General features: G+C 41.3%; 1 protein-coding gene across 3 annotated transcripts; it reads left to right on the plus strand.

The window, feature by feature from the left end:
- Positions 1–1,308: 1,308 nt before the first annotated feature.
- Positions 1,309–15,400, plus strand: RSAD1 (radical S-adenosyl methionine domain containing 1). Of its 3 annotated transcripts, none has more exons than XM_087710012.1 (9): positions 1,309–1,730; positions 5,504–5,637; positions 7,926–8,130; positions 9,876–10,241; positions 12,153–12,216; positions 12,414–12,588; positions 13,505–13,559; positions 14,712–14,815; positions 14,906–15,400. In XM_087710012.1, exons 1-9 carry the CDS (start codon positions 1,599–1,601, stop codon positions 15,012–15,014), a joined length of 1,344 nt encoding a protein of 447 aa, XP_087566138.1. In that variant the 5' UTR covers positions 1,309–1,598; the 3' UTR covers positions 15,015–15,400. The 3 variants fall into 3 exon arrangements, with proteins under 3 accessions (XP_087566138.1, XP_013909046.2, XP_087566139.1); XM_014053571.2 differs by having other exon boundaries at positions 12,441–12,588; XM_087710013.1 differs by lacking the exons at positions 13,505–13,559; positions 14,712–14,815; positions 14,906–15,400 and having other exon boundaries at positions 12,414–13,492.
- Positions 15,401–27,753: the final 12,353 nt, after the last annotated feature.

Genomic DNA, 27,753 nt, shown 5'->3' on the forward strand with positions numbered 1-27,753 from the left:
TCTCAGTTCAGCCTCTATATCTAGTCCATCACCTGGGTTTTTTTCCTCTTGCTTATGGTTGACAAAAGCTCTTATAGTAAATATTCTAATTTGGTGACAGATCTATCAACCAGAAATAATATACTTCTTAAAGCTGGTATCAGGTTCTCAATCGCCATCTAGTGCCTGGGTGATGTAACAGTAAACTTGATTCAAGAGCTCACTTCTTTATACCAAAACATCAAGTCTGGTATTACCATTTCTGACTTGTATGTTTTATGAAAAGGTGCAAGTTTTCACCAGTTATAGCTCACTTCATCAAATGCACAGATGCCTTTTAATAAAATGTTAGTGGAAAAAAGTGCTACCAGACTTGATTTTCTTTTGCCACCAGAGACCAACAGTGCTCTCTTAATTCCAAGAAAGCTTAATCCAGTTCAATGCATTACTATAGGGGTGTCAAACTTGTGTCGTAACGGTGTTGTCACATGATGTATCGTGACTTTTTCCCCTTTGCTAAACCAGGTGTGGCCAGCACGTGACACATCCGGCCTGCGGGCCACAAGTTTCACACCCCTGCATTACTATGAGAGTGACCTTGTGGCAAGATGGGCAGCCAAAATTTTTAATTAATACATAAGGCAAACATCTTATATTCACCCACTTTGACGTACGCATGAAATAAAAATCATGGATGCATTTTTTCAAACTTTTTTTTATACTACTACTACTGTTTTCTAGTGAGAAACATGAAATCTCTGAGCTCAGTTTACACTTGCCTTCAAAGGGCAACAAATAGTTGTTCCTTCTAATCTGAAAGGCAAATGGGCCCCAGTGAGAGACACCTGCTGACACAAGCAGTTTCAACTCCACCTAACACAGAAAGCTGGTCTGCAAATCACAGAGATTGCAAATATCTGGCCCAGGTGTGTTATTTAATCCCCTTTCCCACCACCTCCACCTCCCTTTTTCTGTAATGTCCTGCTTAAGTTCTGAACATTAAAAAAATACTTTCGGGTCAATAAAGAAATTAGCACATTATGAATTTAGAAGGTTCCCCCCACCACCAATGGATCAATACAGACCGCAACACTTTATTGGTGAAGTGGTACTACAGCTTACAACCACAACTGAGCCCAAGAAAGCTTGAGAAATTCATTAACTGAGTTTTGCCCCATTTTACAACTTTTCTTGCCACAACTGTTAAGTGATCCACTGCAGTATATAAATTAGTAACCTGATTTGCTAAGCGAATCTGGCTTCCCCATTGACTTTGCTTGTCAGAAGTGATCACATGACCTTGAGGCACAGCAAGGTTGCCAAGCGGCTGAATTTCGATCACGTGATCACGGGGAATGCTGCAAAGGTCCTAAGGGTGAAAACCAGACATAAGTGCCACTGTAACTCTGAATGGCCACTAAACGAACTATTGTAAATCGAGGACGATCTGTCCTGCTAGGCTTCAGAAGAAAAGCGGTGAAGAATTCGAGTTCAGAAGAAAGACGCGTGGACCCCAACGGAGCCGAAGCCTCTCCTCCCAAGAGGCGGGTCTTATTTTCTCTCTCATCCTTGCCGATGCCAGGGCTGCAGCTGCCCAGAGTGGAGGCGGCAAAAGTCTCATGGAGGCGCTGCTAGAGAAACTGCGGACAGGCTTTCCCGCACGGATTCGTCAAATTGCGCCGCTGGGAAAGCCCCACGCTACCCATTCCCAGCACCGCCCTCCGGAAGCGCAAGCTTCGCTCTACATCCACGTGAGTTAGATTTCAGACCGGGAGAACGCGAGCGAAACCCACTACGCATGCGCCAATTGGGGGACGTATGCGGGGGGGGGAGGTTTCCGCGGACACGCGCTGCGCTGCACGTTCCCTGCCCCTCTGCAGCCGAGCTCGTGCGCAGAGGTTCCGGTACCCGCCTCCTTCCTGCCTTCTGCTTGCTTGTGCCGAGGCTTAGAAGGTCTCAGCGTTCTGCGCATGCGCTTCTGCAACCCGTGATTTGTTTATTCCTCTAACTGGCGATGGGTGGAAAAATTTCTCGAATTTTGGCGGGGTGACGGTCCTGTTTTCTTTGCTCGGTGTTGTAGGCCAGATGTTTCAGTTGCATAAAGCAGTTTTGAGAGGAGCACTTAAACCAGGGCCCCCCAAACTTGCCAACTTTAAGACTTGTGGACTTCAACTCCCAGAATTCTCCAGCCAGCATAGGGCTGGGAGTTGAAGTCCACAAGTCTTAAAGTTGCCAAGTTTGAAGACCTCTGACTTAAACTGTCAAACAGGAACGGGTGTCACAAAAAGACACTTTTGAAAAAGCATTATTCTTAAAATCTTTTTTTAAAAGATTGGAATTTGTGTAATTGTAAAAAGCACTCTGAGGATAAAGATGTAAATTGCGTTTTAATCTGATGGCTGTCAATCCCAGTTGCTTTTTCAAAAGGCAACTGCACTTTCTTTCTTCTTGAAGACGTTTTGCTTCTCATCCAAGAAGTTTCTTCAGTGAAGAAACCTTTTCAAGGAAAAACGAAGCCCAGTTGCCTTTTGCAATAGCAATAGCAATAGCAGTAGACTTATATACCGCTTCATAGGCCTTTCAGGCCTCTCTAAGCGGTTTACAGAGAGTCAGCATATTGCCCCCAACAATCTGGGTCCTCATTTTACCCACCTCGGAAGGATGGAAGGCTGAAAAAGGTCCTTTGGGACAACCATGACCTAGATGACTGACAATCTCCTTAGACATGATGGATGTCAAAGCTTTAGTCATCAGTGCAGGTAAACTGCCATTGTTAAAAATGGGGCCAGCAGCACAATGGAAACTTGCTGCACACCTGATCTGTAATCTCTAATTACTATTGCACAAATTAATGGGAGCATGGTAATTTCTACATAGATATGAATCGAGCATTCGGGAATTTCTACATAGGTATCAACCATGCAGGAAATGCTGCAACTTCCCTAACAAAATTTGACATCAAAAGTAGATCCTGACCCAGCTATATTCTTAACAAAAAATACTCAAAACCTCAGTGAGGAAATACTGTAAAAGAGGAAACATAATAAGCAAGTTGCAAAACAGAGACTCGGATGCTGGCAATGGGAGAAGGGAACCCAACATCTGTTTTGTCAGACTAACATTTGAGAAATTCTGCAAAATAGAGTTGATTTATGTCAGCATTATGTATAGGTAAAAGTGATTGCAAGAGCAATACTTTTAAAAATAAATGCTCAAAGCTGTAATGGCTCCCTAGAATTTCAAGCTTTTGTTAGTCAAATAAATTTTTCCTCAAATCAGTCCCAATGGGCTAGATTTCAAAAAAGTTCTTGATTAAATGTAGACCAGTGGTAGTCAACCTGGTCCCTACCGCCCACTAGTGGGCATTCCAGCTTTCATGGTGGGCGGTAGGAGTTTGCTGTAACTCTGCTTTATACATTTTATAAAATAAAGTTACTTCCCTACTTTATAAATCACCATTACTGTGGAACCGGTGGGCGGTTAGAAAATTTTACTACTAAAAGATACAAAAGTGGGCGGTAGGTATAAAAAGGTTGACTACCCCTGATGTAGACACTCATGGATTCCAATGAAGAGCTTTCAATGAAGCTATGGGTGCTCCAAAAAGAAGAGATTGGACAATCATTTGTCTGAAATGGTATTAGGGTCTCCTGCCTGAGCAGGGGATTGGACTAGAAGACCTCCAAGGTCCCCTCCAATTCTTATCCTGCTTCCATGAAGAAACTGTTGAGATCAATGAGGTCAACTCTGTTAAGAGTAACCAGTAAGGAATTGTGTTCCAAGTAAGACAATTTTCCCAACAGATTCCCCCATTTTCTCTTCCAAAGCCATGGGAAAATCCTCTTCAGCTGTTCAGATACCTGCATTTGTTGTGTTTGTTATACTGTCATTATAATGATGATAAATCTCTTAAAGAACAAGTAAGTTCTTTAAGCACTACACATTTATTTAGTTAAGGATTGAACTCTGTGAGAACTAATATGTAGCTGTCCAGAGTTGCTGTATCAGTAAGATGGCGGAATTAAAATAATAATAATAAATAATAGTAATTTTATTCCATAATACAATTTAGCAGAAGAGCTGGAGACATATATGTGACAAAAACAAATCTTAGAGGAGTGGAAACATGTTAGTAAAATAACATTTTAAATAAGGGCTGTGCATAAGCGGACTAATGTGCCTACCGTCCCTGTCCTAACAACCCCATTTATTCGTATCCATTTTATATATTCATAATCTTGTATGTACTTATATCTATTATCTTATACACACTTGACAAAACAAATAAATAAAATAAAACAGAAGTGTCAGGTTGTCAGTAAGTTTTATGAAAATGACTATGGCAACATATCTGATATATTTCTATTAAGACAACTCTTGTCTGAAAGACAGTAACAGTAGAAGGGCAGGGAAGTAACTTTAGGTTTGCTAATTATGAATATGATTATATCATCTATGCATATGTAGGACTGTATCATTTTCTCCTTTCCTGAAATAAGAGTGTATCCTTTTATCTGAGCCCCTCTCATTATTTTCTTGAGAGAATTACTCCATTTATTTAACAGTGTGACTGTTGAATAAATAAATACTGCAGTGAGCCTTGATTATTAGGTTTTGGGTCCTGCATTTGATTCCACAAAAACTAAAGACTTATTGTCTTAATAGAAATGTATCAGTTATGTTACCATTGAAATTTTGATAAAGCTTGCTGAAAACCAGGTACTTCGAAGTTGCCAGAATTAACACATATTAGCACAACCCTATATTTCTATTTTGCTAACATATTCCCACTCCCCTTAGATTTTGTTTTCCTCACAAATAACAAGTTGTAAATTTTGTGTTGAGGAAAGAAAATCAGTAGTAAACTCTAGAGGGCATTGTAATTAGCATTTTATTTCAAGCTCTTAGGAACAAGCCTTTCAATTGGTTGAATGTTAGCTTTTCCTTCTCTCTCACTATCAAGATTATATCTCTGGGTTTTTTTTGTTAAGTATTAAATTACAACATACACGACATGGCTATTTTAAATCAGCTTTTAAAGTATATTGTAACTTTTTTTGCATTTTTAACAGTTTTAGTCTCCTCATTTACTGTATATACTACTTGAAGATGTTAACATACAAGGGTGAAACATTAAAAAATTGAAACAGTAAGTATGAGGATGGAGCATGGTGCTAAGTATTACTATTTGGATGGGAAAACCCTAGCTAAAGGGAGACTATCTTTATGCTTGGATGGCATTTATCAACTGAAACTAATTTATTGTGAAGCCGGGGTTTTATATAATAAGTTAGCATTTTGAATTGTTATCACAGTGTTTTAAAATGCTGGGCATCAGAATGTCTTGTGGCATAAAGCTATTTAAATCTTCACATGTCAGGGTAGTTTTAAATAATTTCTTTTGTGTGTAGATCCATCTTGCTTGGCGATAACTAATGACAGCATAATACCGTTGGCTAAGGATATAAGAAAGCTCCCCTAAAAATGTTTGAATAAAATCTCTCTTGTCATTTTGGTTCCTTAGTGGCCTTACTGTGAGAAACGCTGCAGTTACTGTAACTTCAACAAATATATTCCCCGAAATCTGGATGAGCTTAGAATGAAGAACTGCCTCATTCAAGAGGCCCAGACTTTGATCCAGCTAAGCAAAGTTCAGAGGTAAATGATACAACAAAGAGTAAAAAGGATTTGAAAATCTCCAAATTTATCCTTTAGATTTTTAATTAAATGAAGATTCCCCCCACCCCCATCTGAATCATTCATCTGTTTTACAAGTCAGTACTTTCCATGCAAAACACTGCAATTTTCCAAAATTCTTAAATGTAGCACCAAGGAGACTTACTTATTCACTTGTCAAATTTGTATAGCCACATATCTCACAAATATGACAATAAAACCAACAATTAAAAACAACTCAAAAATAACCTCTAAAAACAATTCAATATAAATAAGACCACAAAAAATGGATCAGCATGTTGCACATAATACATCTACCTCATGTGGGCTAGGCTCCCTATTTCCATGAGCTCCTCAAGCTAATGGGGGTATTTTTAAAATTAAATTTTATTGAATAATTTTATACAATGGTAAAATGTATACAAATTCAAGAAACAGAAGAGTAAAGGAAAGTGGTAAATAGATTTTTTAAAAAGTATAAAGAAGTAGTTTCCAGTCTTCTTTATGGCAGTTACAAATACATTTATCTTCTATCTACTTTTTTTAAGGTTATATCATAATTCCCTTCTTCACATATTTTTTGCTTTCTAATCATAAAATCCATTGATCACCAATTCATTTTTTCCCATTTTCAACAAGAAGGCGTAAAGTGTTTCCAGTCACTGATAAATGTAGTTGTCTTTTCACTAAACAAAGTTCAATTTTGCCATTACTACAAATTATCTTCCCCAATCATTCCTCCAGTGTAGATATTTCCAATTGTTTTCATCTTTGTGCAAATAATAATAATTTTGCTTCAGTTGCCATATATAAAAACAAATCTTCCATTAGCCTTTTCTAATTGACTGTCCATAAGTCTCAACAAAAAACAGGGCTTCAGTTGAATATTAAATCTTTTAAATAAAGATTTAAATAAATCTTTTAGATCACTGTAAGTAGTTGGGTTCACCACATTTTGAATTAACAATATGTTAACCATTTCTCTTTACCTGCTGTTTCTGTTCTACAAAACAGTTCCTGTGCTGAAAATAAGAAGTCCTCCAGCACAGCCTGCTGCTTATATTTATTCCTCATTTTCAATATGCCATTCTTAACATAATTATTTTTTAAATCTACACTAACCAGGTTTTGAGAGTTTTACAGTAATCCAGTGTAGATGTTAAATAAATTATGTGTCAGCCATGTTTGATCTCATCTGGAATTCAGATAGAGTTAATGTGCCTAAAACCACATGTCATCTTCCAGATAAAAAGCTGAATCCAGAAGTGGCGCAGATTGATTTATCCTGATTAGTAATGAGAGTTCTTCCCCATTGAAAGCAGTTGAAATTCTATTCTCAAATCCAGAAGCACATCTTTTTTGTTTGGATTGAATTTCAATTTATTTGTCTTCACCCAGATGATTATTGCCACCTGACACCTATTCAGGATATTGACAATATTTGGATATTCATCTAAAGATAGATGGAAAAGAGAAATAATCATATTTACTTGCCAATGACAATGGAGCCCAAATATCTTTATTCTCTCCCAACAATTTTGTTTAAATGTTTAATACAGAGGGTGATATTTATTCATGCAGCCCAGTGTTCCCTCAGCTGAACACATTTCTCCTATCTTCACTTCCTGAAACTGACTTCAAGGAAAGGCTAGAACTATGATAAAATTGTGCCAAGGGGACACATATACTACAGGGGGATTATTAAGATCTTCTATAACCAAAGAATCCAAATCACAGCAAATGCAAAGAATGTTATTCACAAAATGTCTTAATAGTCTTCAGTAGCAACCAAGTTATTTTTCTTAGCTTTACTAGATCCTTGATATAAATAGGCTTGTAAGTCTTTAAACAGATGCCTTTAGGGGGTTCATTTGATCCTTGTATACTATTTCTTTACTATTGTCAAACTGATGACGTAGCCTTAATAATAATGCTAAGCTGTGCTTATTTGGATTTGTTTCACATTGAGATGAATCCAAAGAAATCCTGTGTTTCTGTTCTTGAAATAGAGTGTTCACATTCAAAACAGTGGCTCAGTTTCAAACACTTCCAAAATGATCAGAACATCCCATTTTAAAATTAAGATTGGTGTCTTGCAGAGCATTTGTCTTGAAATGGTTCAGAGTGTTTTTATATACACCTAAAATATATAAAGAATATTAGAGGACAGAATGGAACTCCTCATTTCTACCACTTGCTCTCATGTGAAGCTGAGAAAATAGGGAGAGGACCATCAATTCAAATAATCCTGTCTTCTTTTTTGACTATAGAATCACTTCTGTATTCTTTGGTGGGGGAACACCAAGCTTAGCCAGCCCACTCACCATTGATGCTATCCTGGACACTGTCTCCCAATGTGTGCATTTAGCAGAAGGCGCTGAAGTTACTTTGGAAGCAAACCCTGCTTCAGCAGACACCCTCCGCCTTTCTGAGTTCCAGAAAGCTGGTGTGAACCGCCTCTCCATTGGTATTCAGGTGAGAAGTCAGGAGCATTGCTTTTAAGACTGTATTAGTCATCATCCACTTACAATACTAGAATAATAAATTTAAAAGCATACTTAAAATAATCTGGACTAACGTTAAGCAAGTTTACTTACATGGGATTGCAGAAAGGTACCGAAATATACCAGTTTTTTCTGCTCCACTGATCAGTTTCTTCTTTCCTTCCTCCATCCATCCATCCCATATATGTTTTTAGACTACAATGTGATAAGCAGAAAGTAAGAACTGTCAACTACTAGAGTTATAAATTTTAAAAGGCCATTCATATGCTGTAGGGGAATAAAAACCCAGGATCATGGTCAACCTGACTTATGGGAAATTGCTTCCTAGTTTTAATGAGTTTTTATAATTACTGTATATACTCGAGTATAAGCCTAGTTTTTCAGCCCACTTTTTGGGCTGAAAAAAGCCGCCTCGGCTTATACTCGAGTCAGTGAAAAATTTGCCCGAAATGGAGGAGAAAAAGGGGCGGGGCCATGCCGCTGGGTGACACTCGTGAATGGCCCAGTGCCCCTGTGAGTTTCCCCTCCCTCTGTGTCAGTTTGCCGCGCAGCGCGCACCGCACCATCCCCCCTCCTCACGTTCTAATGTAATGCAGGGCTGTCTTACGATTCCCCTTCCTCCCCCTCCTGCCGCTCTGCAACGATGTCCCACCTCCTCCTTGTTATGGCAAGCAGCCACATAGCGATGTCCCACCTCCTCTGGTACAGTGATCCAATGATAGGAATCACTGTGCCGTGTGTCATAGGAGGCGGGACATTGCTCCCGCGGCTGCACGGGACATCATCATCACAGCGGGACATCAGCATCATGAGGTGAGTGAAGTATTTCATTGAATACACCGCTAGTTTACTGTTTTTCTTTGAAATAAATATTCAAAAACATTATTGGTATCTATTTTTATTTTTGAAATTTACCGGTAGCTGCTGCATTTCCCACCCTAGGCTTATACTCGAGTCAATAACTTTTCCAGTTTTTTGTGGTAAAATTAGGTGCCTCGGCTTATATTCGGGTCGGCCTATACTCAAGTATATACGGTAAAGTACGTAGAATTTGACATTGAGCATAACAAACAGAAGCTTGATTGAGTGTTTTAGCTGGAATAGCAGCATGGAAGAAAGATTTAGATATATTTTTCTATTCTGGTCAGCATATTAATAGGTTGCTCTTTTCTATGTAAAGTATAATTTGGTTAACAATTTATCCTGTATAATCCTTACAGGCAAACATACATTATATGTATCATATATATCTATACATTATATGCAGATATTTGCATTTTGAGCATATATCAATACACTGTGTACCACTGAGTTAGTATTGGGACATTGACAGTAGTCTTTGGGATTGCAAGGTAATTTCTAAATTATAGTCCTCGATTTATGACCAGTTGTTTAATGACCATTCTGTTCACAGTCACAACAGCTTCAGAAAAGATTATTTACTTTTTGAACATGCATGGGGCTGATGTAAATCAGATTATTTTTCTTTTTTTACACCTTCAATTTCTTTGGCTTCCTATTTCTAGTCCCTTTGTGCTTGCATAACAACAAAAGGGAACTACATAGCGGCTGTGCGAGTATGCAAGCTTTTTACAAGATTTTATTTCTTTTTTTCTTACTTACCATAATCCTAATTCTCCCACAACATACTTGTTTCTTTTTTCTTCAGTTGTAAAGAGTCAAGAATATTCATGATTTTTATTTCCTTCTGTGTAGTCATTTGACAATGCAGAACTCAAGCTTCTTGGAAGGAACCACACAGCTTGTGATGCTTTGAGAACTTTAGAAGAAGCCAAGAAACTCTTTCCAGGGCGTACATCTTTTGACTTAATATTTGGTCTCCCAGGACAGACTGTTACTTCCTGGATCCAAGGTTTGGAGAAAGCACTTGCAGTATGCGATGACCATATATCCCTTTACCAGTTGACTCTAGAAAGAGGCACATCTCTCTTCAAGCAGGTTCATCAGGGCTTTCTGCCCACAACCAATGTGGATGTAGTAGCAGAAATGTATGAGTGTGCACGTCATATTCTACAAAATTCAGGTTTTCACCAGTATGAAGTCTCCAATTTTTCAAAGAATGTAAGTCTTTCCCTCTAGCTAAACCTTGTGCCATACAACTCAGTAAAAGGAAGCAGGCCAAAGAAACTCAGAAGGTTCTGGTAATGAAATAGGATCCCCCGCCCCTCTCTCTCGCTGTATTAGAAAGATAATACAAATGTGTTCCTTCTGCCGATGTGAAAGCAATATGATTTCAGAATTTTTCACAATACTGTACAGGGCGGGGCATAACCTTTTCCTAGGGGGTCACAGCAACACTTGTAATAACAACACAAATAATTCATACACCATTCGAAAGCCCATCAAAAACTGAGTTTATTGACACGATTTAATAGTCAGTATGACCACCATTAGCCCTTCGAACAGCATTCAAACGAGGTGGATAAGAACACAACAAATCTTCAAACAGTTCCGTTCGATTTTCCAGATTTTTCAACACAGTTTCCAAATTCATTCTCAAAGTTTCAACCGAATATCGATTTTGACCTTGCTCCTGAATCATCAGAGCTTCCACTTCATCCTTAATTATGGCCCCAATGTTCTCTGCCGGATTGAGATCTGGCGAATTTCCCGGCCAGACGTCATTGCCCCAAAATTCGACATTGTTTTCCTTTAACAATTGCTGAGTCGCATTTGCACGCATGCAAGGAGCTTTGTCATGAAGAAAGACAGCCTCACCAACCACCAAGACATTGTCTGGATCACTGAGAAATGGAATGACATTCTCCAATAAAATTTTCTCACGGAAATAACTGCCATCCCAGGATTCCCCTTTATCCTTCAAAACCCAATGCAGTTTCTTGGCTGTGAAAATGACGAAAATCCCGATGCAAGTCGGATTGCGAACGATTTGTCGATATCGTTCATGTTTGGCGATGTCGTCGACGTCTTTAGCCCAAATTCGATCGTTCTGGAAATTCGGTTTTCGAATGGCATAAACGAAGAATTCGTCAGATGGCGCCAAATGAAGAAAATCTTCCTCGGTCCATTCAGACAACCAATCGCACAACCAAAGCCGATCTTGAACGTGTGTTTGAGTTTTCAATGGTTTGCAAATGACGTGGAATGGCTTCAAACCTTCTCGTTCTCGATATCGGCCGATTGTCCTTTGATCAACTCGTTTTCCACGAATTTGAAGGATTTCTTGGGCCACTTTTTGGTTTCCTTTTCGTTGTTTGCGACTGCCAGTTGCAATGATGGCTTTGCTTTCTTGGGACAGTTGCAGAGGACGCCCTTCTCCAAATTTTGTGAAACATTCTTGGGCTGTTTTGTTCCAATTATCAGTAACCCAATCCGGATGACGTTTCAATTTGTTTGCAATCCATTTTCGATTGATAAACGTCGCTCCAGCATCGCGAGCCTCTCGAAAGGCAATGCATTTTATTCTGTCAATGATCCTTTGTTCTTCCGAATCGAATTTTCCAGCCATTCTTAAAGCAAATTTAACATTTAATAGCTCATTCAATTCAGTTTTTTATGGGCTTTAAAATGAGGTGTCGCGGAAGTTGTAAACTGCTGTCGATCTTGCTGTGACCCCCTAGGAAAAGGTTATGCCCCGCCCTGTAGTATTACCTGTCCAACTGAGTAAGATCCAAGCCTTACTGTGATCTCAGGAGAGAATGCTGAAAAAGTTAGAAACAAAAAAAAAGAGTATGCTTAAAAATAAAAATGCTATATTCTGTATTCTATTTTGCTTTGCATATTGAATTACAGTGGAGGCCTGTGAGAAGACTTTCCTTCCTCCTCCCTGGCCTTCCCCCTTTTTCTTCTAAGTAAGAAAAGTCTCCTAAATGACTATTAAACCCAATGAGGTGCCATATGGTTTTTTTTAGAAAGCCACTCCTTAAAAGTTGTTTCTTTAATATAATGGAACAGTTGTGTGCAGACTTGTAGTTCCTTAGCGTTAATTTATTTGTTTGTTTGTTTACATAGGGGGCATTTAGTACTCACAACCTCTCCTACTGGCAAGGGAGCCAATATATTGGCATTGGACCAGGTAAACCTATTTGGGGAGATGATGGGCCTTGAGTTGGTTCCAGTACAATGTACTGAAGTACCATTTCAACTATGGCTTGGTTTTTTAAAAAAATAAATAAGGGGAGATTGGAAAGTAAGCGCTCCTCAGCTAAAAATGATGTTGCTAAGCAGCTGCCTAATGATTCCTTCTCATATAAACACTAAATGGTGCCATAGGTTGTTCAAAACAATCTCCTTTCTCAGGAGCCCATGGGCGATTTGTACCATGGAGGGATGGTAAGATCCATCGAGAGGCAAGAATACAGACTTTGGAACCTGATATATGGATGAAAGAAGTATTGGCCTTTGGACATGGGACTCGGAAACAGACTCCACTCAGGAAACTAGATATGTATGTAAGAAGATATGCAGATAGGCTCTTCTTTATCCTTCCCTTTCTTTAAGCATTAGTGATATTCCTGAAAACTCAGTCTTATTAATAAGTGCATGAGCCATCATTTTATATCCTACATTGCATCCATAATATTGGTGGAGTGGTTAGAATGAAGTATTGCAGGCTGACTCTGCCCACAGCCAGGAATTTGATCCTGTTTGGCTCAAGGTTAACTCAGCATTTCATTCTTCCGAGGTCGGTAAAATGAGGAGCCAGATTATTGTGGGCAGTATGATGACATTTGTAAACCATTCAGAGAGTGCTGTAAAGTACTATGGAGCACTATGTAAATCTAAGTGCTATTGCTACTGCTATTTTGAATCTGGAACATATTATATATTTAAATTCCAGTTTCCTTAAATTCAAAGTGCTAAATTACATATAAATCTTAGTCTGTACCTGCTTTTTGGAGCTATGTAAAATTTATCTTTCTCTCCAATCTACTTTTTTGCATGGCCTTTTTACTTTGCAACTCTGATTATGTTAGTGAAATCTTTTAAAACACCGAAAAGATGCTGTAGAAGGAACACTTGCCTGAAAAGTTTAATAAAAATATGATTGCTACCAGACATGCCATACCTACTTACTCTAATTTCGAGATAATAAAAATGTCCTTATAGAATTGTTGTAGAGCTCATTCAAAGCATACAAACACACACACACACACACACACACACACACACACACACACACACACACACACACACTTACTTTTTGAAAGCAGTTGAGTACAGGTGCTGCCCTGATTAATATGTTAAAATCATTTGACTAGTTCCCTTTTCCCCCACTGTTCTTGGCACAAATATGTGTTTACCAGAATTCTAATGGCTGTGTTGCTTCAAAGTTTGGGATCTTCCATCTGTCCCTTTTGCAGACTGGAGGAGGTTTTGATGCTGGGACTCCGTATGGATATAGGAATCACACACCAGGTATAGTTCTCATATTTCCGTGTGATGGCTGTTCATGTTTGAAATGTTTGAAACATTTATTGTCATAATTCCAGAGCGCTCAGGTAGAATGATTTTGAAGACGTGGCTCATTCCTCATTCTTTCTCTGTATTGTATGCCTTTTAAGTTAATTGTGATTGTATCGCTTAACAATGGAAATTCCAATTCCAATTGTTGCCATAACTCAAGGATTACTTATAGTTAATGCTAGAGATAGCAGAAGAGTAAATAGCACATAACCCTTGTTTTAAAAACATGACTTTGATTACTAAATATTCATAGACAGTAAGAGATCCTCCTGAAATTTCCAGTAAACATGAGCTTGGATTTTAAGACCTACATATCTCTGCTCAGTTTTTTTTAATGCTAGTTTATTTTTGTAAAATAGGAATTGTTCAATGATCTATCAAAGATGGGACCAAAAGTGACAATTGACTTAAAGCTGTTACTAAAAAAAGAGCATTTCAAGCATTTGCAGTATTTCAAGTGATGTTCTGCTAAGCCTATCTTGCAAAAATTACAGGAAGCCTTCAACTTACAACCATTGTTTTAGTGACTGTTCAAAGTTACAACAATATGGAAAAGAGACTTATGACCATTTCCCACACTTCAGAACCATTGTGGCATCCCCATGGTCATGTGATCAGAATTTGAATGCTTGGCAACTGGCACATATTTATGACAGTTGCAGTGTCCCAGAGTCATGGAATCAGCTTTTGTGGCCTTCTGACAAGCAAAGTCAATGGAGAAGCCAGATTCACTGAACAACAACTGCAGTGATTAAGGAATATGGCAAGCAAGGTGGTGGACAAAATTGAACAACTGTCTTGCTTAGCAACCAAAATTTGGGCTCAATTGTGGTCTTAAATCGAGGACTACATGTATAGCAAAAAAACAAAGGTTTTAGATAGACAGTAATCCAAATTGTAGTGATGGATCCTAGTTAAATTTGAACTCTATACGTTTATTTTCAAAAGAGATTAAAATTCTGAGAAATTCATCTGGGTGACATTTTAAGAAACATATTTCCTAGCATCATTGGTGTTTCCCTAGATTAGCCCCCAAATTAGTTCTTCAGTTGAAAAAAAATGTAAAAAAAAACCAGTTTTAAGGGTAGGTTTTTCTCTTTATAGCACTGGTTGCAGTTTGCCCCCAGTCTCGGTCTGTGGGATGTGTTTGGTGGAGCAGAGGAAGTCAAAGAGCTGGAAGAGCATGGGTTGCTTTTTCTGGATGGCAGGTAAGGGGGCTGAGGATTCACGTGCCTTAGGAAGAGAGTACTAGTGTATCTGGAGGAGGATCCAGCAGTAACACTTATTTCTTTTTGTAGGGGACTTAGGTGCTCTTGGAAGGGTCTGGCTGTGCTTGATTCTCTCCTGCTCATACTCCTGAAGCAGCTTCAAAAGGCCTGGATGGAAAGGGAAAAGAGTGAGAACTAGCTACCAATATAATTTTCATATTGGAAGTTAAAGAGCTTTCAGAGATGGTTTATAGTCTAGAAAATTGTTCCAATGCAAAGGTCACATCCCAAGAAATGAACGTCTCTTCAGTGAAGCCAATGAACTGATTGTTTTGTCATGCTACTGGATTCAGGGTTTGCTCTGAACTGAACAATTACTGCATCCCTGGCTTTTGTCTCTTTATACTAGGATGAAAAATTATCTATTATTCTAGTGTCATTGCAGCTTGTACTGGAAATAAATGAAGCATGAAATATCTTTACGCTGCATAAATAAATGGATTATACAGGAACTGGTTTTCATTAACTAGAATCTCTACTTTTGTAAGTACTAAATAAAGGAATGTTCCTGAGGGAAGAATTGACCATGAAGATAATAAAAGATTTGTATGTTGTAAATACAGGGGCACTTCTCATACATTCAACTCAGTACAACTGGAATGTCTTTGGGCTGTTGCTTACACACAAAAGCTACTAATGCTTCTAGCACAATAACTTGCCATACAAGATTCCACTGCATTCATAATCCCAAATTTTCATTAACATTTGACCTGTTATACTCCCTATTGAAATTCCAAACTCTACCATAGGAACAGTCTGAATTAGTTCAAGCAGCCTGCTGTGCTGCTTCTGTTTATGATTAATTCCATGCAACCCATTCTTGATAATGCATTTACTGGAATTACTGGAATACAGGTACTCCTTGGGTTACAGTGGCAATTGGGAGTGGAATTTCAGTTGCTAAATGATGTGGTCAGAAAGCACAATGTCACATGACCACATCATTTAGCGATGGCAATTGCTGCAGTCCTCATTATCATTGTTAAGTGAGGATTGGGACTTAAAGTGAACATCTCCTTGCAACTTCCAACACCTAAATTAGTGGGAAAGAAAGTTGAGTGCCCCAGGCAGTTTGCAAACAGGTAACTGGTGGCTGCTACTGTATTTGGTATTTTGGTATTTATTGGACATTTATAGGCCGCCCTTTTCCCTGAGGGGACTCAGGGCGGCTTACAATCAAAAAGGAAAAGGAATGTAGGACAATACAAAAAGAAATGTGAACAAAAATAAATTAAACAGTAAAACTCAACATTCACTCAGCATTCGGGAGGGGCGAAAGTAGATTTATCCCCAGGCCTGATGGGCTAGCCAGTTCTTGAGGGCTGTGCGGAAGGCCTGGACGGTGGTGAGGGTACGAATCTCCATGGGGAGATTGTTCCATAGTGTCGGAGCCGCAACAGAGAAGGCTCTCCTCCGAGTAGTCGCCAGTCGGCACTGACTGGCGGATGGAATACGGAGGAGGCCAACTCTATGCGATCTGATGGGACGCAGGGAGGTAATTGGCAGAAGGCGGTCTCTCAGATAGCCAGATCCACTACCATGGAGCGCTTTATAGGTGGTGAGTAGGACCTTGAAGTGCACCCGGAGATCGACAGGTAGCCAGTGCAGCTCACGGAGGATCGGTGTTATGTGGGCGAACCGTGGTGCGCCCACGATCACTCGCGCGGCCGCATTCTGGACTAGCTGAAGTCTCCGGATGCTCTTCAAGGGCAGCCCCATGTAGAGCACATTACAGTATTCCAGCCTGGAGATCACAAGGGCTCGAGTGACTGCTGTGAGGGCCTCCCGATTCAGGTAGGGCCGCAACTGGCGCACCAGGCGAACCTGGGCAAATGCCCCCCTGGTCACAGCTGAGAGATGGTGGTCAAAAGTCAGCTGTGGGTCCAGGAGGACTCCTAAGTTGTGGGCCCTTTCTGAGGGGTGTAAGTTTTGTCCCCCCAGCCTGAGTGATGGTATGTTGGTCAAATTTTTGGGAGGAAAACACAACAGCCACTCAGTCTTGTCTGGGTTGAGTATCAGCTTGTTTGCTCTCATCCAGTCTTTAACGGCTTCTAGACCCCGGTTCATCACGTCCACCGCTTCATTGAGTTGGCACGGGGCGGACAGATACAACTGTGTATCGTCCGCATATTGGTGGTATTTTATCCCGTGCCTTCGGATGATCTCGCCCAGCGGTTTCATGTAAATGTTAAATAGTAGGGGGGATAGGACCGACCCCTGCGGCACCCCATAAGTTAGGGGCCTCAGGGACGATCTCTGCCCCCCCACCAACACCGACTGCGACCTGTCCGAGAGATAGGAGGAGAACCACTGCAAAACAGTGCCGCCCACCCCTATCTCCCGCAGTCGTCGCAGAAGGATACCATGGTCGATGGTATCGAAAGCCGCTGAGAGGTCCAGGAGAACTAGGATGGAAGCATGGCCTCCATCCCTAGCTCTCCAGAGATCATCGGTCAATGCGACCAAAGCGGTTTCTGTGCTGTAACCGGGTCTGAAGCCAGACTGGAAGGGGTCAAGATAGTTAGCTTCCTCCAAGGTACGCTGAAGCTGGAGAGCCACCACCTTCTCAACAACCTTCCCTACAAAGGGGAGGTTGGAGACTGGACGATAGTTATTAAGAACAGCTGGATCCAAGGACGGTTTGTTCAGGAGGGGTCTTACCACTGCTGTCTTGAGCGCGGTGGGGAAGTACCCCTCCCGAAGAGAGGCGGTAACAACCGCCTGGATCCAGCCTCGTGTCACCTCACTGCTGTTGGCAACCAGCCAGGAGGGACACGGGTCCAGTATGCAGGTGGAGGCACTCACAGCTCGCATAGCCTTGTCCACATCCCCAGAGGCAACTTCCTGAAACTCAACCCAGAGATGGTTTGCCAAGTCTTCTCCTTGTGTCTCGGCTGGATCTACTGGGGTGGAGTCCAGGTCCGCTCGAAACCGGGCAACTTTGTCCGCCAAGAACTGGACATACTCCTCAGCCTTGCCCTGTAGAGAGTCCCCCGTCTCCCTCCTATTTAGGAGGGAGCTGGTTATCCTAAACAGGGCAGCTGGGCGGGACTCGGCGGACGCTACCAAGGAGGCAATATATGTTCTTTTTGCTGTTCTTAAAGTCCGAATATACTCCTTGGTGCATGCTGTTAAAAGTGCCCGTTTCGACTCGGACCTATCGGACCTCCACGAGTGCTCTAGGCGTCTCCTCCGGCGCTTTACCTCCCGGAGCTCCTCAGTGAACCAAGGAGGCCTCCGGGGGCCGCTGACCCGGAGGGGCCGTAGCGGCGCAATCCGGTCTAGAGACTCTGAAGCTGCCGAGTGCCAGGCAGCGACGAGGGTCTCCGCCGAACTGTGGGCGAGGGTATCAGGAATAACCCCAAGCTCCGTCTGGAACCTAACAGGATCCATCAGTCGCTTGGGGCGGAACCAGCTGGTCGGTTCCGCCTCCCTACGGTGGGGGTTTGGCCTCCGGAAGTCTAGCCTCAGTAGGTAGTGGTCTGACCACGACAGGGGTATGATCTCATTACCCCTCAGACCAAGATCGTAACTCCACTGCTCCGAGAGGAATACGAGGTCGAGCGTGTGACCCGCTGAGTGAGTTGGGCCTCGGATTACTTGAGTCAAGCCCATGGCTGTCATGGAAGCCATGAACTCCTGCGCTCCATCAGAGTGTTCACCGAGCGAAGGCAAGTTGAAGTCCCCCAGAACTATAAGTCTAGGGAACTCAACTGCTAGCTCGGCTACTGACTCGAGGAGCGAGGGGAGGGCTGCTGCAACGCAGTTGGGAGGCAGGTACGTAAGCAGCAGACCCACTTGACCCTTGAGGTCCAGCTTCACCAGCAGGGACTCACACCCGACAAGCTCCGGAGCAGGGATCCTACGAGGTACTAAAGACTCCCGGACTACAATAGCCACACCGCCACCCCTTCCCTGGGCTCTCGGCTGATGTAGCACCTGAAATCCGGCTGGGCACATCTCAACGAGGGGGACTCCTCCCTCCGTGCCCAGCCATGTTTCAGTAATACATGCCAGGTCTGCGCCCTCATCAGTTATCAAGTCCTGGATGAGGGGGGCCTTATGAACGACAGACCTGGCATTTAGCGACAGCAGCCTGAGACCAGGGTCCTGATTACTCGCGCCATCTGACCTTGGAGTGGGACTCCTAGGGCCGGAAGGAGGGATCTCTATGACACAGCGAGCCCTCCTTCCCCGATGATGGCCTCCCTGTGTGGGAGAGGGAGTGAAGGGGTGTATGGGTGGGCAAGGAGGCATGGTGCAAGTATGGCTTGGGGTGGCTGCTACTGGATGTGGGAGGGTGGGCAATGATACATAAGTATCAGGGAGAGTGCAAATGGCCAGGGAGGTGCAGCACAAGTACAATGAGGCTCAGGGAGTGGACGTGATGGTGTGTTAGTAGCATGTAAGATACATAAATATAATTAATAAATGCCTTCTAATACTTTTGCTAATTGCTAAGCTTTCACCTGAAAACTAGGCTGAAAAGCATGCAAATTCACCAACCTTTTTATTCGTTTTACTGTATCTTAATTGAGATCTGTGACCTCTTTTCCTCCCCTCTGATTTTAATAAAACTTTATAAATTGGATACTAAAATATGAACGCAAAACATTTTCTCCATGGTGGAACGTTTGGTCTCCAGAAAGGGAAACAGATGAATATTGCATATTGCCATCTGTGGAATCGTAGATAGCATTTAGTTTGGTTATCTCCTACTTTAGAGTTTCTCAAACTTGGGTAAGGGCAGTGACACAAACTGAAAGGTTGGGTTCAAATATTATGTTAAGTCAGTGACATGCGGTGAGCTTCATGGCAGGTGAGGCAAGCGCAAAAGCCCCGTCGAAGCCCCGGCGCCGCATCCACCATAGAGCGGAACCCTCACCGGCCATGAAGCTCACCGCACATCACTGACTCCTTCCGTGGGCTTACCAAAAGCCGCCACTGGCGCGGCCTTGTCTCCTATCTCCAGGCAGCTCGCTACGTCCCACGTTTCCATCCCGGCGCCGCCGCCCAAACCTCTTTCTCTTTCTCACAGATTTAGCCGTGCGCTCTGCCGCGGCTTCAGATGGGCCACTCTTTCGAACAGCCCGCCCACTGACTCCACGTTACGTGGGAGGAGTCTTGTCAGATCGACGATGGATTGCGCTGGTCTAAAAGGCCTCCTCTCGGTCGGAAGGGAAAGAACGGCGCTCTTTACTCAGGCCTCATGAGGGGAAAAAACCCCAAGGCAGCACAAAAATGTTGTGGCCCGGCCCAGCAGAGCCTGGGAATCGCTTAAGAAAGCTTTCCATTAGTCGGGGACGCCCAAGAGGGGGTTGGAGGTGGGTGGGGAGGAAATGGAGTAGAGTTGGAGCCGTTTGCGGTTCTGGGTTTCCCAGGGGAAAGCAGGGCAGAGACCCAAGAGAGAGCATGGATAAGTTAAACCAGGGAAAGAAATTCTTTAGGCAGGGCTGCAATCCTAAACCTTTCACTTGGAGAGAATTTGTATCGCTTTAGTACGGAACACGGTGGCTCACGTGCTTAGGATGACGGGGTTGACAAGCAGCAAGCCAGTGGAGAGCCAAATGCCCGGCATGTTAGGAGAAACCCCCTTCTCCCTATCTGCCTTCCCACCTCAGCCACCTCCCCCTCCACCGATGCTAGGAAGTCCTCTCTCAGCCGGTCTCCCACTGCCAGCTATACAAGTTGCGGTGCTCTTCAAGCGCCTCGGAGGCTCCCCAAACACTCCCTGCTTCAGAAAGATCTCCCCCAGACTTCTCCCAGTGGCCGCCTAACTGCGAGGAATGCTGGGAGTTGTAGTCACCCTCGCCGGACTGTTGGAAGCCTCCCTAGCTCTGGTGCTTTCTCCAAATGTGGCAGCAGGGCTTTAAAGGGCTCCCCCCTCCCCAGCCAGCCAGCCCAGCCAGCCCATTCCTCCCCCTGCTACCACTGTCCAACAGGCCAGGCGTCTCGTGTTTACGGCGGACATAAACATGAGACGCCTGGCCTGTTGGGACACAGTGGCAAGAACGTCCCTGCCGCTGCCCCTTCCCTCTCTTCTCCGGGTAAAGTGGAGATGGAAGGGGGACTAGGAGGGAAGGGGTCGCTCTTCGGGATTCTCTAGCCAGCAGCCCCAGGAGACACCCCCTCAGAGAAGAATTGGGGCCACCAAAGCTCCCACACCCACCCACCTTTGAGATGCAAGAGATGGCAAGGCTTGCAGCGAAGGGAATCTGGATGGGGAGGGGTGAAGAGCGAGCCTCCTCCTTCTCCCCCACTCCTCTCTCCTCTGAAGCGCGTCCTCCGAAATAACCCGCCCAACGTAAGTGTGCTCAACTGCAACAACAAGGCATGATTCGCTGCTCCCAGATCAAGAGGTGGGAGAATCAGTGCCTCCTTTGCATATGAAATGTTTTGCTTTTTAACCCTTTCTTAACTTTTAAAAGGCAAAAAATTCCTTATGCAAAAGAGGCCCCTAGTTCTCTCGCCGCCTCCTACAGTTAACACTAAGCAGACGCCAAGCCACTGTGACTTGGAATATGGTAGCAACTACCTTGGCTTTAATTATTTAAAAAAAAATCTTTAATATTCTTTCCTTTTCCTGAGGAGACTGGTGAGGCCCCGCCTCCCTTGCCTCTAGTGACTGCACGTCCCTGTGTTAAGTCATGGTTTGTTTAACAGACTATAGCCAAAAGCAAACAAATTATGTCATAATGTGAACAAGGCCAGATTGCAGTGTGCAGAGACTTCTAAGGAGTGATGCATAGAATCTATCGCTTGGAATTAGTGGAATTCTAAATATATTTGCCAGATAATTTTCAGAAACTCAGTTTAAGGAATTAAAGATATTCTAATATGATTAATAATAATTGCTGTGGAACAATTTGATAACATTTCATTCATGTAATATACGAAAGACTGAGCACCAAGGAATTGAGGCCTTTGAACTATGGTGCTAGAGAAGAGTCCTGCGAGTCCCTTGGATTGCAAGGCGATCAAACCGGTCAGTCCTAGAGGAGATCAACCCTGACTGCTCTTTAGAAGGACAGATCCTGAAGATGAAAGTCAAATACTTTGGCCACCTAATGAGAAGGAAGGACTCACTGGAGAAGAGCCTAATGCTGGGAAAGATTGGGGGCAAAAGAAGAAGGGGACAACAGAGAATGAAATGGTTGGATGGAGTCACTGAAGTAGTAGGTGTGAGCTTAAATGGGCTCCAGAGGATAGTAGAGGATAGGAAGGTCTGGAGGAATGTTGTCCATGGGGGTCACGATGGGTCGGACACAACTTCTCAACTAATAATAACAAAAACAATATTGTACAGAACTTTATTTTTCCCTTCCCCTACCAAACAACTCATTATCATTCTTTCTATGAAGTTCAGTTCTCTTAGGGAAGTCAATACACACTCTTACGGAATGACTGGGATTGATCACAACAGGAAGCAATATCCTATGAAGCCTCAGGAACATTGTCATGCACGTACAGTAACCTTGTTTTAACTCATATGATGCTTACTTCAATTAATCTCTGATGGCAACTGGCATTTGCCCTATATAGAATTATTCGGTCAAAATTTGCAAAAAGAAAATATGGAACAAAATGATATTACTCACAAGAAATAATTGCAAAATGGAACATAAAACATCATATGTCCCACAGAATTTAGCTTTGATAAAGTAAATTAGCATTTCCTTATATTAAAATAAAACATTTTAAAGCATAAGAGCAAATATATTCCAAACTACAATACTTCAAGGGACATTCATAATTTAAATGCAGTATTTGTTAGCAAGTGCCCACCTTAAATTATGCAATAATTATAGATAGTATAGAATATTGATGCATTATGTAATTAAATCAGCAATTTCCATACTGTAAATAATTAAGAAAGGTGCAGGAAAGAAAAGTTGGGCAAAAAGCAGGCAAATAAAGCAGGCAAATATTGAGTACGACCTCAGTTACAATGTCAGTGTAAAGTTAACAAACATTTTAAGAAGATCATGTAAACATTATTTCAAGGCACAAGAAAAATTTAAATTTTAGCTACACTTATTTTTGGAACTTACCAGTAGTAAGAAAAATGGTAAATCCATCTCTGTAAGGAGAAGAGGACATTTTGCTAATATTAAAAAAATAAAATATCTGTTTTTAAGAATCCATATTGCCTTGTGTGTGAAACATACCGTATTAGAAATTTTCTAATGTTCAGTTTTTAATCCCATTCCTTATACAAGGGTCCTGTTATGTATAGTTTATTACTACAAATTATTTCCAGTCAGCTAGCTCCTATGTTACATTATGTATGTGTGTGTATTGCCTAGATAAAATATTACAAAAGTAAGTTTTTTCCCATAGGTGCCAGTCAGTCTTAGTAATTGATATTTAGTTTCTTAATACAGTTTTATTTTCACAGTGTAATCAAGTCATGTTTTGCATCAGTATTTAAATGGAGAGTAAAAAAAAGGGAGGGAACTGAAACATGCATAAATTGTACATATTCGTTTTCAGAACTGAATGGATAAACGCAGGACTGAACGTAAGGGAAAGAGAACTCACAAAAAGAAAAGGATGCAGGGAATCTGCTCATTGAGTCTTGGCCTTTTAGGAAGAAAAATATCAAAAGAAGTCACATTTTATTGGGTAAGGCAAAACCTGGAAATTAGGAATGTTCTACCTGATTCACTGCATCAACTCAGCCTTGTGTTATATATAAGATTTTTATTGGTTTAATTTTCTCCACATACTAAAAGAGAGTTAATGAACAATAAGTCTGCAGATAGAAGATGAATTACAAAGCATCATTATAGCATTAATAGTATGGAAAGGAAATTAAGGCATCTAAGTGCAACAGGGTTAATTGATCTCACCTGGAACAGGACTCAACTGTCCTCAGATGGCATAACAGGATGTGTGAGTAATTACAGGTCCAACCAGATGAACAAGTATTGTTCATTACTGGATAGAAAGATAGCTATTGTTAACATTCTAAGGGAAAATATATAGATCAAATTTAACCCTAGATTTAAAGAAACTGGAATAGTCCTGCCCCTTTACTCTGTCTCTGTCTCTGTCTCTGTCTCTGTCTCTCTCTCTCTCTCTCTCTCTCTCTCTCTCTCTCTCTTGCTTTCTCCACTTAATGAAATTTCAGTGAGGGGTTAAGGTAATTTTGGAATACAGTCCTCTCCGCTTTCTTGCATTATAAAATCTCTTCCACATATTACTACAAATACAGGAAAAGACAAATTTGCTTACATCTGGATACGCTGATTAAAATAAGTAAACAAATGGAGCCAATTGCAACTATTGGGGGAGGGGGAGGGGAACAGTGAATGATTAGGATAGAAACAAAACTTGAAGTGGAGTAATTATAGTTCCTTTAGTTATAGCTTTACACCACTGAATTTGTAGTTTCACTTTGATACAGATTGTTAAAGTAATAATCTTGCTTTTTCTATGAAAAATACTGTCGGGTTTAATATTTAGAATGTTGCCACAGTAGCCAAGGTGTTTATGGAATATCCTTCAAGTTTACCATCTTAAGCAGGCACAAGTTAAGGAACGAAAGGGAAGCAAAGGAATGATCAATAAAAAAATTCAGCATATAGGGCAGAACTGGAAAGGAGAGGGAGGAAAATGTGCAATAGGAAATGGACATTTCAAAGAACTGGAAAATGGATTCCTGTGGATAAGAGTTGGTAGGTAATTTCATAAAAAATGAGCAGAGGTGAAAAACCAAACTGAAAACTATTTAGGTAGATATTAAAATTTGTAGAAATAACTAAAAATAAAGGGGGGAATAAATGAAATATATACATTTACAGATATGTGTGTTTAATTTTTGTAATCTTTAAATTGTTTTATACTGTTATATACTGTTTTATACAGTTTATATACAGGTGAAACTTGAAAAATTAGAATATCGTGCAAAAGTTAATTTTTTTCCGTAATGCAACTTAAAAGGTTGCTAATAGACTTTCACAAGGAGTGGACTGAGGCTGGAGTCAGTGCATCAAGAGCCACCACCCACAGATGGATCCTGGACATAGGCTTCAAATGTCGTATTCCTCTTGTCAAGCCGCTCCTGAACAACAAACAACGTCAGAAGCGTCTTACCTGGGCGAAAGAAAAATAGACCTGGTCTGTTGCTAAGTGGTCCAAAGTCTTTTTTTCTGATGAGATAAACTTTTGCATCTCATTTGGAAACCAAGGACCCAGAGTGTGGAGGAAGAATGGAGAGGCATACACTGCAAGATGCTTGAAGTCCAGTGTGAAGTTTCCACAGTCTGTGTTGATTTGGGGAGCCATATCATCTGCTGGTGTTGATTCACTGTGCTTCATTAAGTCTAGGGTCAACGCAGCCATCTACCAGGAGGTTTTGGAGCACTTCATGCTTCCTTCCGCAGGCAAGCTTTATGGGGATGCTGACTTCATTTTCCAGCAGGACCTGGCACCTGCCCACACTGCCAAAAGCACCAAAACCTGGTTCAATGACCATGGGATTACTGTGCTTGATTGGCCAGCAAACTCGCCTGACCGGAACCCTATAGAGAATCTATGGGGCATTGCCAAGAGAAAGATGAGAGACATGAGACTGAACAATGCAGAAGGGCTGAATGCCACTATTGAAGCATCCTGGTCTTCCATAACACCTCAGCAGTACCACAGGCTGATAGCTTCTATGCCACGCCGCATTGAGGCAGTAATTGCTGCAAAAGGGGCCCAAACCAAGTACTGAGTATATATGCATGCTTCTACTTTTCAGAGATCCGATATTGTTCTATGTACAATCCTTGTTTTATTGATTGCATGTAATATTCTAATTTTCTGAGATGGTGGATTTGGGGTTTTCATGAGCTGTAAGCCATAACAATCACAGTTATGACAAATCACAGCTTGAACTATCTTGCTTTGCATATAATGAGTCTATCTCATATATTAGTTTCACCTTTTAAGTTGCATTATGGAAATAAATTAACTTTTGCATGATATTCTAATTTTTTGAGTTTCACCTGTATTTCTGTATACCATTCAGAGTCACATCTATCAGATGGGCAGCTATAACATTTGATAAAATAAGTTTAAAAATAATGACAAGGGAGTCTGCATGAGAAGCAAAGGGTAGCATGGAACATCAAAATTGAGGACAAACAGAATGCAAATGAAAATAAAGAGCTTTACAATTCAGCTATGGCACATCAACATTTACATTTACATTCATTTACATTCAAGATTAGCTTTATTCCATGTTAGGTTCCTACTATCCAATTAAATAATGCCTATCAATATTAAACTGTCAAATATAATTGTTTTAATGTTCACTTTTGGGCAAAAAATGTTTTAGGAGAGAAGACAAAAGAATTTAAAATTAACAGTATGGTTCTGAAATAATAATTTCTGAGTATTACATAAAATTGAGAGATAATTTTAAAGTGCAACACCAATATTATTAATATAAATAGTGGGGGGTTTCAAATCCCATTCCAACCGGTACGGTTGAAACGGGGCCGGCGGTGTCCTCATGGATGCGCGCAGTGCGCGCATGCGTCTCAGCACCTGTGCAACGCTCTGCAACACTCCAGCTGTTCCGTGGAGCATCACGCAGGTGCTGTATGTGCCATGCCCCTGTGCGGAAGCGCAAAAGCCTTTAAATAGCAGTAGACTTATATACCGCTTCATAGGGCTTTCAGCCCTCTCTAAGCAGTTTACAGAGAGTCAGCATATTGCCCCCAACAATCTGGGTCCTCATTTTACCCACCTCAGAAGGATGGAAGGCTGAGTCAACCCTGAGCCGGTGGGATTTGAACCGCTGAACTGCTGATCTAGCAGTAGCCTGCAGTGCTGCATTTAACCACTGCGCCACCTTGGCTCCGGTAAGGAGCTCAGGTGGATGGGTGGGCCCTCCGGAGCACTGTACCGGAACGGTATCCAGTGCTCTGGGCTGGCTCCGGTATGTGCGTACCGGGGTGTGCTCCCTGCACCCCACCACTGATTCTCTCATAAGGCAATACAGTACTTAAGAAAATATTTTTATTTCAATGCAACAATATAGCTTGTGACAAACACTTTATTCACATCCTTCCAAAGCACGTTCAAAACCTGTTGAGACAACAGTGGCTTAGTAACAGAAGAAATAGCTATGATTTCTAACCTTAATTATACAAGCTGACATTTATATACAGACTTCAGTAGTTAACTTTGACATTCAACCCAAATGTCAAAAAATATAGAAATATCACATCTGTATGACCAAAATGGGATTTCAATGCAAATTCCAAATATAAGCACATTTTTAAAAGATAAACGTCACTGATTCTTTGGAATGACATTCAACAAAGGAGTCCCAACTCAGTAAACATTCAACATAACTGAAACAAGTGGGATTTAACATTGACAATGTATTTGCTACACTGACCACAGGGGAAAGTTAAAAAAAATAATCACTAAATATCTGAAGAGATAAGCATGCATAAATAAATCAGTGAACTTCAATTCCTCTAAGTCTGCATATGATTGGACTGCAATTTTCTCTAGATTAAGAATAATATTTGTTAATGAAAATAATACTTGATTCCACTTAAGATTCAAAGGTCCGTTTAATTGGCATAATTGAAAACAGACTGCTATTGATAAAGTTATACACAGGAACGGAATCTGCTCTCAATCCCTTGAAAAAATATGTTCTTTATTTAGAATAAAGACAGAATTTTATTTATAAGGCTTTTATTTATTTATAGGGCTTGGAAAAGCTTATATAAGTCAAACAGATAAAACAAGGTTTTACATAAAGATTGGTGATAAAGCTGCATTTGCCCCAGCCTCACAAAATTTGGCAAAGCATGTACATCAATGTAATGAGTACTATGAGATGGTCAATTCTTGAGGGGGGAAAAGAA

This window comes from Thamnophis sirtalis, unplaced genomic scaffold (genome assembly GCF_051295495.1).
Source record: "Thamnophis sirtalis isolate CommonGarterSnake01/CBP01778 unplaced genomic scaffold, rThaSir2_p1.2 scaffold_3, whole genome shotgun sequence".
Classification (NCBI taxonomy): Eukaryota; Metazoa; Chordata; class Lepidosauria; order Squamata; family Natricidae; genus Thamnophis; species Thamnophis sirtalis.